The 15,871-nt window shown below is 41.0% G+C and overlaps 1 protein-coding gene across 3 annotated transcripts in view; it reads left to right on the top strand.

The window, feature by feature from the left end:
• Nucleotides 1–15,871, top strand: part of raraa (retinoic acid receptor, alpha a) — a 203,034-nt gene that overhangs the window by 77,565 nt on the left and 109,598 nt on the right. For all 3 annotated transcript variants that reach the window (XM_015050712.1, XM_015050710.1, XM_015050711.1), the window contains one exon: nt 8,140–8,942. In XM_015050712.1, coding sequence (XP_014906198.1) covers nt 8,789–8,942 — 154 coding nt within the window. In that variant the 5' untranslated portion in view covers nt 8,140–8,788. The remainder of the gene's footprint in view (nt 1–8,139; nt 8,943–15,871) is intronic.

The following is a 15,871-nucleotide window of genomic DNA, read 5'->3' as shown; positions in this document are numbered from 1 at the left end:
TTTTGTCACCAAGTGCACTCTGACCAGAAATAATTAGGCTTGCTCAATGCCTCGAGTTCACAAGTTCTCCCTACTACTTCCCCTGATTTATGCTGACGATTTGTAGGGCCTCTGAGAATGAACCTCAGCTGTTTGTCGTATATTTAGGAGATTCTGCTGTTATCTGTCACGCCATAATCTGTCTGCTTATTTTTCCAGGAGCTGTTTTCAGTTTTTTTTTGTACTCCAATCCTCATGGAAGGTACCGTTTGTTCTAGACGAAATACACTCTTCCTGATTTGGTTAACCAGACTTGGTGCTATAGGTGCAAACTGAAATATATTTTTAGGATTTTTTTCTGTAAGTCATTATATTGTTCTCAGAGGTGATGTCACACTGTGTGTGTGTGTGTGTGTGTGTGTGTGTGTGTGTGTGTGTCAGAGCAGAAAAGTTTTTTTAAAGATTTGTAATCTCTTTAGCCTTGCTATCATCTGCTTCAAGTCTTGCTCTCGCTCGAAGCTGGAATGAACTGAAGATGTTTCTTGTCTCTTAAAACATGCTGCTACCTTTTAAACAACTTCTTATCTAACTTCAGCTTTGAACATCTTTAATGTCTTGAAAAAAGCTTTGTGTTTTTCCCTCAGTAACAATGTCCACACTGAAAAATAATGTTACTTGTGTGATCTGTAATGCTTTAGAAATTATTTATTCACTGTTTGGAAAAAGACTTGATTTTAAATTATTTTCTAAAAAAAAAAAAGCTTGCCAGGCTGGAAACCGACCACATTCAGGACTCCGGCCGACTTCTCAGTTCATCTCTATACTTTGTTTGCAACAATGTGCACCTTCCCAGGATTGGATTGTGTGTTTGGGGCTCATGCAGGTGGGCAGATGGTCTGGTTCTGCTCTGACAGACACGCTGGGGCTCATTTCGCGCTGGAGAAGCAGACGCACACACTTCCAGTGCTCATCCTCGGGTTTATTTTTTGCAGGTGCCGTGCTTGCTGGCATTTGAGATAATTAAGGGCTGACCTTTGTGAGGTGAGCAGAAATGTCACCCAGCCCGCTCCTCTGACAAGTGGATTCACCCAGCAGGGGGGGCCTTGGCAAAGCCACTGAGGATTCTCACAACCTTGAATGTTCACTTAGCACCCTTTAGCCTTTCTCAGCTCCATTCTTGGGCTGGCATTGAAAAGTAGCTCCCACCTTTTGCTCTCTCAGTCACAGTGTCAGACTCCTGTATCGTTTCAGGAGGAAGAACCGCTGAGCTGGAAGTCTGAGGAGGTCAGACAGTCTGAAAGAAGTTACTTTAAGCTTCTAGTTGATGCTAATTAATGCAGTTTAGAAAAGACTACCACTATCACATGCTGTATGCTAATATTGTAATTATGTAGTGCTTAACTCACCCAGCAATGGCATTCAAGACACTTTAGTTACCATTTTCTTTATCTCTGTGTTCCAAGACAACATTTAAACCAGATCAGATTTTTTGTCTTGTTGAAAAAGAACAATACAACAATAAAATGCTAAAATACACATCAGTTTTAGCACAATTTCCCATCAGTCTGAAGCAGTTGACATTATTTTCTTATGATTTTTACCTCTTTGAATGGTGATTTTAAAACTTTCAGTAAACGGAAAAGAAAAATGCATATTTCACAACATTTGGAACAAAAGTAGAATAAAGTTGAATCTGTTTCTTCAAACTACAACACACATTTAACAAATGTGAACTCAAGATTTGAAGTGCACTCAGTCTCATGCTGCTGTGCCAAACTCTAAATGTATTTTAATCTAGAAGGTAAACACCCACTACTCAGATAAAGTGTACTTCTCAAGCTAGAAAATCAGTTTATTCACTTCATTTGGGTTTTGAGACGGAACTCAATATATTTAGGAAAAGATGGACTGACATTTATTTTAGCAATACTCATTTAGAATTAGTTAAAAAGTCAACTCTTAATAGATATAAGTTGGTCTGCACTAATATAAATATGTAGAGTATTTCTAGGGTATATCTATTTTCCAATGACGTCTAACTTTAGAATAACTCTGAAGGTAAAACTGCAAAGGGTCAAATAAAAATGTTAACTGGTAAGACAATATTGCAAATAAAGGTAACGTGTAAAGTGTCATGAAAGATGGTGTCATGAAAAATGAGTATAATAAAAAAAAAGATGCATTTGTGAGTATAACAGATTTAAATTTGCCCAATGCTCATCACAACTATCCCTCTGCTTTGGGACATTGCCAACATATCCCGATCTTTCAGGATCCAGCACCTGCTGTCAAATCTGGTGAATATGATATTTTGTGAATAACTGAGTAGATCACCTCAAATTAGAACTGCCAAGAATTCCCCCGTTCAGGTTCAAGCTCCCTGCGACTTTGACATAAATTGACCTTAACTGAAGTATGAATTTATGAATCCTGACAAAATCTCTCACAGATGCCTACGTGGATAATGTGAGGAAGTGGTGACATTTCATGTGAAAAAGGTCAACTGTCAGCTACATGGTGACATGGGGATGTTTTGCACAGCCACTTTTTCTGGTTGAGTTCAGTAGCAGCGGGGACCAGAAGGGGACACGGCGGCGGCGGTGTTTCAGATGGGTTCATGTCATGAAAGCTCGTGTTGACGTAACTCACACCTCACAGCTATGGTCGACCGGTTAAGTTTTGTTGAAGGAGCCCCACACAGATGACGGATGTTTTCATTGGTTGAGTTTTTGAGGAAATGGTTCATATTTGGCCGTGTTGTATTTGGATTGCGTGTGTGGTCCCAGGATTTACTCTAGTTTTGTGCGTTTACACTTTCTATGCTTATTATTGCTGCTTTCCTGCCACCCGTAGCAGACAGAACGTAACATCGTTTATATTTCTGCATTTTAATCCATGTAGTACTTGGTTCTGAACTACCCTGATGACGTCCTGTGCTACACACTTGTCAGAAAACCCAAATCTACCAACAACACCTTTCACCTCTGGAAACACGGGGTTATTCAACCCGCCTCCTACCATGATGAACTAGTAATATACAGTAAATGCAGTGAACTGGAAGACCCCTCCTTGAGGGCGCAGGGATGATATGCATGTGTGATCGAGAGCATAAAACTAGCACACAGGCCATGCGTGACTGCCCACACCACCAGTACGCTCAGCTAAGGGTATGTTTATTTCATCCTGTGTGGATTGTGTACGTTCATTTGTACACACTGTGTTTTTTTTGTTTTTTTTCCCCTGCAACATCTTATCTCACTTCTGACGTATTTGTCAACCCACGCTGAAGTCCTCATAAATATTGGAGAGCAATGCGCTTGAGCTGCTTCCATTTCGTGTGCCGCCGCCTGTCCGTGAGGCTGGGTGGCCGTGACGTTTGAGGAGGGACATCGTTCTACCAGCCTCACTGACTGACGGTTTCTGAGTTGAAGTGACTCCATGTAGTGGATTTTCTGGCTTTTGTTTTCTGACAATTAAATAAGAATACTAACAAAGGTAAAAGATTGCATAAATATTTACCTCCTTTATAGGGGAGTTACTTTGTATTTTCACAATGAGTGGAATGTAGTGAGTGTGTCTCAAGTGACTGTAGTTTAAACACACCTGTGTGTGTGGAAGGTCCATTCACTGGTACATCAGTGTTCCTGACTGCCTTTGATTTTTAAAAGCAATAAAAGAACACAACACTGAACAGGGGGGATACTTTTAAAAGACGCTGCATATTGAAACAACAGGTCCGTTATGGTGGACATGAAGGCGTCAACATAATGTATTATTCCTCCCAGCTCAGCAGCTGCCTCTGACACATTTCAGATCCAGTTGTTCAGAAGGAAATCTGCTGCATTAGGGTTCATTGTGCACCAATGTAGGACAGAAAATACACGTTTCTTTAGTTCTACTTTCTCCTCCTGATCACCTTTAAGCTTTGCTCATGTATCCCTCCACACACTGATCAGTGTGTACGTTCCCGTGTCCTGGTCCGTGTGTGAACAGAGATCCTCTGCATGCCATGCGTTCTGCAGCTTCCCCCCTGTGGCTCCGTTTTGCGTGTGGAGCACTCGCCTGCCCTGACCTCACGCTGCCATTTCCTGCCTTTTTTGATTATTAATTCAGTGTTTGCTGTCATAACCCATCACAGGCTCTCATGCCCCATAACCTCTAACCTTCCCTTCCCCCTGCCTGCTATATGCCAAAGAGAGTTAAGTCCAGCTGACCCAGATTGTTTATTTTTATTTTGCCCCTCACTGTAAGGGACGGCGTCCGTCCCCCGAGGAGAGGCCCTCCACGCGCCACCTTGCTTGGAAGCTGTTGAGATGAATTTAGCAAGTGCTAAGAATTCTGTTTAAAACTTTAAAAGGAAATACATTAATGATGCGACTCCAAGCCCGGGGGTCTTTTTGACTTTTCTACTTCATTGCATTTTTGCTTAATCTGAGGCTGCTTTTGCTCCATAAGTGTTTATTTTTATAATATAGAAGCTCGCTTGTCAGCTGTGTATTTTTTTCTTCTGTGTGCACAAAATGGCAGCAAATAGGAACGCTCCGATATGTTCATGGTGTTTTTTGGTTGACCTGTCAAAACAAAAAGTCTTTCTACATTTTGTATTTTCTTGTTTGGCACAAAATGTGGGTCGCAATAAACAAATTCATGCACAGAGGCACCTCCTACTGAGAGTAGTGAGTAGAATCAGTCTATATTTACGCATTAACATCCATATTTATAGTTTTATTTTGGTTGCAAACACCCCTGCAGAGTTATATTTACGTCAGAAGTTGGAACTTGGTTTCTGGGAATCCCAACGCTTCGAAAATAGCCATGTTCCAATTGCAATCAGTAAAAACGGTCTGGCTGTTTGAAGCATTTAAGTCAGTAATGAAGTATTGAGGAGCATCTTTTGCATTCAAACTGTGTAGCAACACTTTCCCCAACAGAGGGAAAGTGTGAGATTAAAACCTTCGGAAAGAGTAATACAGTTTTTCAGTTGCCATCAGTTCATTTAAAATTTACTGCAGTAGGGCAAGTTAGAGTAAAAAACAAACACAAACAGTATAGCCTCACTAATTAACCAGCTAGTAGCGTTTTGTTTCAGTGGTGGCGAAACGTTTGTAATTAGGCCTGAAGTATCAAGTCAAAGGCTCTTGCCTGCAATTAAATGTTATTTTGAGAGGAACAAAAAAAAATAAAAAAAATGTTTTACCTGCTCAACAGTTTAGTAATCATACAATATTTAGATGGAATAAAGTAGTCACATTTTATTGGAAAGAAATTTGCAAATCATTGTAGATACCCTTTTTCATGTTTGCCATATGAAAAGACCAGTTTGTAAATAATTGCAAATTAAATAATGAAAAAATATGGGGAAAAACAAGTCTTTGCTCTGAAAACAGAACATGAACACATTATAAATAAATGAATTTTACTTAATGTGCTTTTAAGATAAAGTCATTACTGTGACTTTAAAGAGAATCCAAAAAGTGTTATTAAAAGTTGAGTATTTTGTTTCCATCACAAACAGATTACATTTTTGCAGTAATAGTTTTTTGCTAATTAAAAACAAAATAAGTGAAATAAAATCAGTAACACTGTATATGAAGAGTTGACTGACATTACACTGTCATAAACATAACACAACACCTGCCACAGTCATCATAATGAGTACCAAAGGACTAGTTGGTAGAGTGTGTGGTTGTCGCCAACTTTGTTAGCCTGTTGCATATTATTTGGTCTTGCTGACGGACTTCCACTGCCTTGCAATGGCAAAACCTGCCATATATTTTGGTCACCAACATGCTGAAGCTGTGCTCAGACAGAGTGGCGAGGATTTCCAGATGATGCAAGAGAGAGAAAGATGGAGGAAAATGCATAATGATAATTTGTGTGCAGCCGAGCTCTGCAGAAACGGGGCAGAGAACCGGCAGAGTCGGCTCAACGGACGCAGCTGTTGTGACCGGTTTGGCCTGGAAGGAGGATGTGGAGCGTTTGTTACTGGCGTCAGCCAGTTCCAGTCTCCCGTGTGCAGTTTTCACAGCCGATTATTCACATCATCACTCTTACCTTGCTTCCTCCCAACACGGTGTGCGCTTGTCTCGATGCAACCATTTTGCTTTTATCGTCACCTCTGGCATGGTGATTAGGTTCATTCTCCAGCTTCTGGAAATGTTAAAATGCCTTTTCTTTTTTTTACCTTTTAGTTTCAAACATGAATGAACTCCTTCAATAAGAGCCCTTCTGAAAAGGACTTGTGGGATTAATTAATGTTCAGAGTCTGAGACAGAAAACGAATCCTTCAGGCTGCTCTTTAGTTAATTATTGTTTTGCAATCAGGCACTTTGATGTCAGAAAAGTGCTTTATACATATAAAAAAAAGTCAGGATATTTAAACGTTAAGCAAATTTTCATCATTATTTTATGACTGCTCTGTCATAATAAGGATTTAGTTTAGTTGTATTTTTTGTACAAAATCTACTGTACAGTGACCTTGATGTAAAAACCCTGGATGGATCGTAGCGTAGCTAAGCTTTGGCAGTGGCACTTTCTGCTGTGGTATGTCTTCCCCAGCCTGACTGCTGTGAGTAAATGGAATAAGATGATGAGTTCACTACGGCAGAAGGACGACTGGTGTAAGTGCACAATGGTGTAAGATGTCACCCATCATCCAAACTGCCCATTCCACATTTGACAATGACGGTACAGTTGACTGTCCAAGTTTCAACCTGTGGGTAATTCTCCCTCTCCAACAGTAAAGTACCATATGAAGTTCACACCAGTTATCTTTTTGTCTTATTGGCATTTTGAGCCAAAATACTAACCTGATGGCTCTAAATTCACCTGATGATTTTAAAAGAGGGCAGTAGTAGAAAAAATACTCAACCGAAACAAGGCTTTTGTTCGTATATGTGTGAAAAGGTATATAAAAGATATGGCTACGTTTGTAAGACAAACTTCAATGTACGTTTCTTTCATGGTGATGCATTTAATTTTGAACAATTTTGCAGTAAGGACTCCACTGAGGCAATGTTTTCTAACAGTAATAGATATTTTAAATCATGCAGTCAGATATAACACCGTAAAGGTGATTTATATGATGTATTAGCCGACTGGAAAGGTAAGAAGAAGGGCTATAAAAGCAAATCAAAGCAGACCTGACTCGTGGCTTTAGAATACACTAAAAACTCTCACGCCAATGCATTTCCTCCTTTCAGCACGCATTTCCTAAACAAAGCAGGTGAATGTGGGAAAAGTGGCCTTTTATATCTTTGGTAATGAGCAAATTAATAACAATTCAAATGAATGCAAAGCCTATAAAATGAACTTCTCTGAAAACGACTGCATCCTTATTCAGAATGAAGTGGAAATGCATTAATACTTATCATTTCCTCTTACAGTGAACCAGAGCTGAAGGCATTTCTGTGGTATTTGCTCTGGCTGTATTCTCCACCCGTCTCACCTGTGGTACTCCTGTGCCGCTCATGCTCCATGCAAGCGGGAACAGGCCGACCTGACCCCTCCTGCCATGTCCCCATGTCATTCACGCTAGAGCGCCACATTCCTGAGCATCCCAGCTCATGCAAAGACACATTCCTCCCGCTTTTGCTTGTGTGTCTTTTAAACCCCCACCCTCCCCCAAAAAACCTATCACACTCTTGAATGTATGACAATGCTAACATCCTGTTTTGTGGTAATTGTACTCCTCGGTCGAGTAGCTGTCGGTGCCCCTGCGTCCTGCTCCGGCTTTCTGCCGTGATCACAGATCTGTTTTGCTCTGGATTCAGACGCCAGGCTCTGGCGGTTCCCAGAACGGCACCTTGGGTCTCACCTTCCGCAAACTGGCGTAATTAGCAAAGTTTGCCTTTGTGCTGCCGTCTCGGCTTGTGTTTTGGCTTGCCTCCCACCGTGTTTGTGGCCTGTCACCGTTAATGAGCGTGTGCGCAGAGCTGCAAGGAGACATCACACACCTCCAACTTTAACACTCCATTAGATAATTAAGGAGGATGGGGTGTTTTTGTAACATTTCAGCTGAGACATTCCCATTAATTAGCGTCAGAGGAAAGGAACAGTTTTGCTCAGGCACTTTACTACAAAGGGATGTGATCTCTACCTTGTCACTGAAGCACTAAATGATCTCTCCTCTGTGTTTTTTTTTTCTATTTATCTTTCTAGGGAGACGCTTCGCAACCGCAAAGAAGAGGCCCGACTAAGGAGAGCAACTCTTCCATGGCATCATGTGATCTGCACATTCCCTCGGCGAGCTCTACGGCGGAGGAGTGAATTGTGAAAGCATCCCAACCACTAGCAGCCCCCCCATCACCACTATCGCTGCTCCTGTGCGCTGTCATCAAAGTCTCGTCTTCGTGACTCAACTTGCCTCTTTTTCTCTGCCTTCGTCTTGAAGATAAAGAATGGCTGTGCTGCTTCCCTGCCCCTCCAACGCCTCCTGTAAATAAGGCCTTTTTAGCTTGTTGAACAATACGTGAGAAAGGAGGCATAAAAGAGCTTTTTATATTTCTGCTGTGTGTCTTTTTTATCTTTTTGTCCGCAGCAAGTCAGCCCTAAAGACACACATACTAACTAAACAAACAGGGTTTTTTTGTCCTGCTGACATCTACAGGAGGTGTTTTCTGAACTTTTTTAACCTTAAGCGGATTATTTGACAAACCTTTACCTTGCAGTCCTTTGGAATATCTACTAATGGAACTTCTCTATGGGGGATTAAATCATCCCAGGAACACGTACTGACTCCTCTTTGGATCGGCCGCATTTTAACCAGGGGTTGATTCCGTCACTGAGCTCTGTTTGTGGGCGAGCCACCATGGCCGGGAAGGGCAACCCGGTGCCAGGCGGACACCTAAACGGCTTCCCCATGCCCCCCTACTCCTACTTTTTCCCCCACATGCTGGGGGGCATGTCGCCTCCGGCCCTGTCGGGACTTCCCATCAGTGGATACAGCACCCCCTCCCCAGCAAGTAAGTCAACTTTTTTTTCCCTCTTTTCATCTGCCTGCTGGAGGTTTTGTGTTTCAGCTGCGTTTTACAGTTTGAAGTGCAAGTTGCTTCTTGAATGATGGCAATTGTTGAAGTTGTTTTACTTTCTTTGTGTGTGGATGTGTGTTTGCGTGTGTGCGCGCATGGGTGTGCATGCACATGCAAGTGTGTGTGTGTGTGTGTGTGTGTGTGTGTGTGTGTGTGTGTCTAGCATAACTAGAGCAATGGGCGGTGCTCCTTTGGTTTTAGCGCCATGAGTTTCCAAACAGCCTACTGAGGCTCTTGCATCGGTTATAATATTGACAAATATTACAATGACAATATCAGTTACCAAATATGCCTGTTTTCTTCTGTCATATCTTTCTCATCTGTTCTTCTGTCACTCTGTGACCTTCAGCATTTTGTGTCTGGTGTTGGTTTCTGCTGCCTAGCAGCTCTGCCAGCTAAATATATGCTTGCGTTTTACATTCTAATTGGACTTAGGGATGCAAGTTGACTGATCTTATCAATCAATGAATAATTAATTGATAACCAGCCATTTTCTTAAAAACCTGAGTTTTCTGTTTTATGAAGAAACAGAAATCTGTTTCTTCATAAAGAAGGAAGTTTTGAAAAATGTTGCCCATTTTCCATAATAAAAAGGGCAAAACTTTTCAAAGTATATGCTGGATGAAAAAAAAAGAATGAAACATAGTGAGAGTTAAGGAGCTTGTTGAGTGTTTGTATTTCAAAACAGGATGGCATTAAGTGCATTTTGCATTCCGCACCGGACTCTGTTGGACTGTTTTTCTTTCCAGTTCTGGTATGGCCCTGCCATCTTTGTTTTTGTTTCAACTGGTTTGCTTAAGGATGACCAGTGGTGCCCTCTTCTGGATGGCGTTCAAGCTACAACAGTGAAAGAAGGTCCAAGCAGAGGTTATTAATCAGTTGGAACTAATTCTAATCTAATAAAACTTTAATTAACAATTACTCAATTATTATTTATTTGTATCCATAATGGGAGTATATTAGCCAACAAGCAGTCCTTTTCTAAATGAATGTTCCACACACTGAGGATGATATGTTCACATTATTTGTACAACCCTACAGCCACCTCTCTGTCCTGTAAACAAGAGACACCTGTGTAGCAACCATAATGTAATGACGGCCAATAATGTAATAATGTTGGTCATTTCAGATGTTATACAACCAATAATATAATAACCGGCCAAAAATGCCATGAAGGTTTTCAGACCTTAAGGCTACTGAGCGATACTCAAACCGGTGCTGAGATTCAAACCCAGAACTTTCTTATTGTAAAGGCAAAATGCTAACAACATGCAGCCACACATCAAGTCAAGTTTACTACTCTAGCACATTACAGTCACAAAACAGTTCAAAGTGCTTCACACCATAAAAACATAATACAGCAACCAATAATGAAACAAGCAAGAAACTTTCCATTTTGTTCCTTTGATGCTGGGAACCAAAGGTAACTCTAAACAAGTGGAATCTTTAGCCTTGATTTAAAGGAACTCATCGTTTCAGCATCTTTGCAATTTTCTGGAAGTTTGTTCCAGATAAGTGGAATAAAAAGTGAATGCTTGGTTCTGGTTCTGGGGATGCAGACTATCAGGAACTAGAAGACCTGAGAGGTCTGGCTGATTAGTGATTTATAAACTGTAAATGTTTTAGCAGCATACCTGATCTAAACCATTCCATTGTAGCTCTGGCTGTATGTTTAAGGTGAACCTATACCCCGGTCTATATCATCTTTTCTATCCTCTATCAGGTTATTTTCCATGATTGATGTAAATCCATCAATTTCCCTACCAACTAACAGCTCCTCTTTTCCTGCTGAAGAAAATCATTCCTAAAGCATGATACTCCAAACACAGTTCTTCACAAAGGACATGGTGTGTTCAGATATATGATTTGCCATTTTTCTACCACATCTTTCATTTGCCAAAAAGTTCAGTTTTGGTCAACAGAAGGCCTTCTTTCTCATGATGCTGTGTTTTCCTGTGTAACTTGCTTCAAGCTGAAAATTGGGGTTCGTCTGACTTTTTTGTCTTAAAGTTTCATTAAATCCTTTGTGGAGTATGTTAGAATTTATGGAAACCAGGTGAATTTATTCTGAGATTATATCCACATGTGTTCTGTATTTACTAATTGGGTGACTTCTGATGGTAGCTCTGGATTTTCTTTGTGTATTTGCATTGTTCTGGTCACATATAATCCCAATAAAATACTTAAAGAAAAAGTGAAAAAGTTGTGGAGGAACTTTATGTGCACTTTAGTAAAGCACTGTATGCTTTGGAGCCTTCTGGTGAAAGAACACTTTCTTCTCATCCTGTTCAGATCATTCCTGTTTTGAAAGATGTGTGTGTCGGTAAACAGAGAGAGACACACAAACATGCAGAGCCGCGTCGCCTCCAGCTCTGTCCTTAATTTACAAACCCACACACACATCAGCTCTCAGACACACATGGAAATTTCAGCAGAGATCACAAGGAAATGAAGCGGGACAGTCAGACAAGCGCATTGTTTGTTTGGGGAACACAAGTTTGGCAAGTGGTCCTAAAATACATTTCACAAATACTCTCATTGTGGCTGATGGTCACGCAACAGCTCCTTTCACACAGGCTGTGAAAAGCTGTGGAATTGACTTGTAAAAAAAACCCAACAAAACAAAACACAAAGACAAAAAAATGTCAAACCAGGTGAAGACTGGCTTTGAGAAGAGGAAGCCAACTTTTCTGTTATGTGTTAACACAGAAAATCTACCTATTGGTAATTAGCACATTTATTTTGCCGTTGAGATTATAAGTTGAGATTTATCAGAGCAGAAGGTGCGTGTCATGTTAGTTCCTGTTGATTCACTGCCGCATAGTCTCAGCAGAACATCAACAGGTTCCCAGGTTAATGAAATGCGGGAAAGGCAGCTGACAAATGAGCTGGAGCAAACTTTTTCTATCATCTACCATCTTGAATTTCAATACTGTGGTAGAGCAGGAATTAGATGATCAGTTTGTTGTGCTCTCATTCATCTGCGTTATATGATTTGTTTAAAGATGCAGTGGAGTTATCTTTTATTTTCTATCATTTTAAGCTGCTTTGATAATGGAGTAGATCAATAAAAGCTCTTTAGAAGCCTGAATTCCAAGTTGGAAATTTGGCTTTCCCCCATCAGTGGCCTCAAAATCCAATATGGCTGCCCTGCATATTAAACTTAGTGATTGCCACAGTAAAAAATAAATAAATAAAAATTTGCTGTTCCACTGTTCTGTATTAAATCTTTTACACACACAGCCTCCTTTATGAAACAAAAACAGTAATACCTTGGCATTAGCTTAAGATTTCTAGCAGTTAGCCGAGTCGCTCAGGGTATTAATTGGCAAATGCCGTTTGTTTTTGAATTTAGAACTGGTTTTGGTCCTCATACCTTTCCCGCCTGCCTGGGGTACCAGCAGTGGTGCCTGTACCACAGACTGAGACCCAGGGAAGCATTGATAAAGGAGCTGCAGATATGGGTGGATTGTGCAAACTGGAGCTGACAGACCTGTCCTCACTCTTACAGGTTCACAGGAGGTCACTGTATTGATTCTTTTATTTGGCGTCTGCTGGAGCTTGCATGTGCAGCCAGAGATGAGGGGAAGTGAAGAACAGTTGGTGCCCAGCCCTGTCACTCCCACTTCCCCAAATACCAAACACCCCGTCTCACTCACAAAGACTGGAACTCCCGTCGGATTCCTCTTTTCACACTGTCGCGAGCGCCCCGTGTGTTTGTGTGTTTGTCTTTGTGCATATCCAGCAGTGTTTGCCTTGCGGGGAGGCAAGATTTCTTCCCTTTTGCCTGGACAAACATTTCCTGTCTGTAAACACTGGAGAGCCAGGGACACCACGGCTTCCTGACATGCACGAGTGAGCGCTCACATTTACGCACATGCACAACATAAACACAATCTTTGCCCTTCAGGCTGGCTCACTTTCTCTCACTCCGGTTCCTCACGTGCGAATAACTGCAGGCACAATTCACACTTGCTCGCTCTGTCTCTCTCTCCCTCTGTCGCACACACAGAGCAATCGAAACACGCTCCTTCCTCCTTGTCTCCTTATGTTAACTGCAACAAAGTGCTTTCAACCCTTCCTTTTCCTCTTCCTGTTCCAGATTGTATCTCTCTCTCTTCCCCTTGCTTCTTTCTTTCCCACTTATACACAAAAACTGCCGTCCAGTTTTGGCAGTAATGGGTAGAAAAGATTTGGAGGGATGAGGAAAATAGTTTGATACTTGAATAGAGAGGAGATTTACAAAATACCAGATTGAAGGCGCAGCAGTAAAGCAGAGTCCTTGATGGATTTCAAACATGACAGAGCCTCCAGTTTAGGATTAATGCGGATGTCTTTACAGCCATAACTGTTATTCACACTGAAGATTGATTTTTTTTTTTCCCTTGCTGTGACTGTTAGTTCTTATATGCAGTTGAGTGGTGGGAACATTCATATCGTATTTCTACAAATTTACACTGGCAAGTTGTGCAGTGATTATATAAAACAAAGATGTAGTGAATGGAAGCAGCTGAAAGTCTCACTTTTCTAATCGTATACATTGTTTTACTCTTGACAGCTTATCCCGTACTGTAGTAATCTTGTTGTTTAAGTCTTCTTTCCATGAAACTCTCTACCAAAACAGTCAAAATCTTATCCGAAAAGTTTTCTACAGTTAGTTTAATCAGGAAGAATACATGAAGGATGTATGAAAATAAAAACTTGTGCAACTTCAAATCTGAGAAACTTTATGGTCCTGACGTCTTTTTGAGCAGACCGGATCACTCTTAACACATCGCTCACTGCAGTAACTTCAGAGCCATCCTGATAATCGGAGCGTCTTTAAGGTTGTTGGAAGAAGAAAATTGGAACAAAAATTGGCATAAAAATCTTGCAATGTTAACTGTGATTAAGGAACATCCATCCACTTTTTGTGCATAGAGCAGTCTTTGAAGGAGAGTAGGAGTGCTCACTCTCTATCTTTGCATATTGCCAATTAGTGGCTTAACATCCATGTTCTTATTGATCGTCATTCTCTAAAGTATCACACCACACATCATCCGTATATGGTCGTTCCTTTCCATTTTACGACTCCAACATTGGAGTCCATTGTTTGACTCCAGCAGCTCTCTTAGAAAAGGCTGAAAAATTCTGATCTGTTATATAATTTAAAGTTGTTGTTTAGCTTTAAAGTTTTTCTGTCTTCACACTTTGTTGAAAGTCTGAAACGGTCTTAAAAGTGGTTAGAAACACGGAACCACACATTTCCAAAGACCAGTCGTCTTTAAAAACTCAAAGTGCTTACAATTAAAACCTCGATTTGTTGACCTCCTTTTCTCTCCTCCTTCACCTCTTTCTCTCTAAGCTGTTGACCTCCTCTATCTCAGCTGCTTTCAATAAACCACAGTAGACCAATTATTTCGACCAAGCCAAGCAGAAGGGTTAATCTAGCCCTAAAATGCACTGTTTTCTCTCTGCCTTGAAGCCCAACCTCTAGGGCTGCATCTTCACATCACATTATCTGAGAATCAACGGGTTACGCTACTCACTGGAGCAGATCAGCCGAAGATATTGATATTAAATTCATCGCCTGCAACTTTATTAGTTAGCTGAATATTATCAGCAGATTGATTCCACCCGTAGACCTAAACATGCACACACCGCAGAGCTTTCTATCACCTAATATCTTCCAGTGCTCATTACTTACAGTTTCACACACTGGAATCCTCTAAACTCCGCTCCTGTGAAGATGTTGAACTATTCAGAAATAGTATCGATTGGAGCTCTTATCATCACAAAGCAGTCCGCTGTCCGTCAAGCTGCTCTTGCATTCCGCTGATTTACTAGGTATTACGGATGGTAACAAATGGAGTCGACGTGCTACCTGCTGCCACGGCGGACTAATTGGTTTTTACCCACAGAGGCCGCTTGTTTTACCAAACACGGTAATTGTTTGCTACAGGCTGCGTTTTCCTCAGCCACCTGCCACATGAGCGCCATCTCTGTTGACTTATTAAGGCCTAAAATGGCATTTATGAATGTAGTACGAGGGCCAGTAGCAGAAACATGCTGGTTTCAGACTCCAACAAAGCTTGTGTTTGTGTCTGTGTGCTATCTGTCCCATTAAGCAGCCCGTGGTGGAACATATAAACGGCGGGTAAATGTGAATATGGTAATGTCGGGCAGAAGGAGTGTGTGTGTGTGTGCTGCTTTTCGAGGATGGACAGGTGGTTCCTCTCTGCCTCAGTGGTCTGCAGGATTCAAGAGGGCAAGTTAGTACGCTGCCTGGGTGGCAAAATGAACCTCCAAAACAAACTCCTTTTTTTTGTTCTTGTTGTTTCTATCTCATACTCTTTTCACACAATGTTTGGTAGAGAAAAGGACAATGAGAGTGAAAATCATTTTAATTTTGGTAACTATTGTGCAGGTCTGGTACACTACCAGGTGCCAGGCTGCGTTTAGCAGCATCAGGAATCCAAACACACTTTGCAGCCTCTCTGGGGAGCTGGTTGTCATCACTGGGAAGTCATTAGAGGGGTGCAAACTCTCCCACTTATTAAACATGGAGTGTTAGACATTTCCCGCACTGAAGCGCAGCACTTCACCACCAACTTAATGACCTTATTAATTAATTGCTCTGCAGTGGAACGAGGGAAAAACATGAACATGTGAGGCTTTGTGTTTGGACATGTTCAAAGGAGCCGCCATCACCGATGCCTCTAAATCCCTGACACATTTCAGCTTTTGGGAATATAAAACTGCTTCATAGTTCTTTTATTTTTATGTATATATATATATATATATATATATATATATATATATATATATATATATATATATATATATATATTTTTTTTTTTTTTTTTTTTTTTTTTTTTTAATTT

Source organism: Poecilia latipinna, unplaced genomic scaffold, assembly GCF_001443285.1.
Source record: "Poecilia latipinna isolate Pla-1442-1.1 unplaced genomic scaffold, P_latipinna-1.0 Scaffold1007, whole genome shotgun sequence".
Classification (NCBI taxonomy): domain Eukaryota; kingdom Metazoa; phylum Chordata; class Actinopteri; order Cyprinodontiformes; family Poeciliidae; genus Poecilia; species Poecilia latipinna.
The sequence above is the reverse complement of the archived record's forward strand: the minus strand, read 5'-3'. Positions and strand labels throughout refer to the sequence as shown.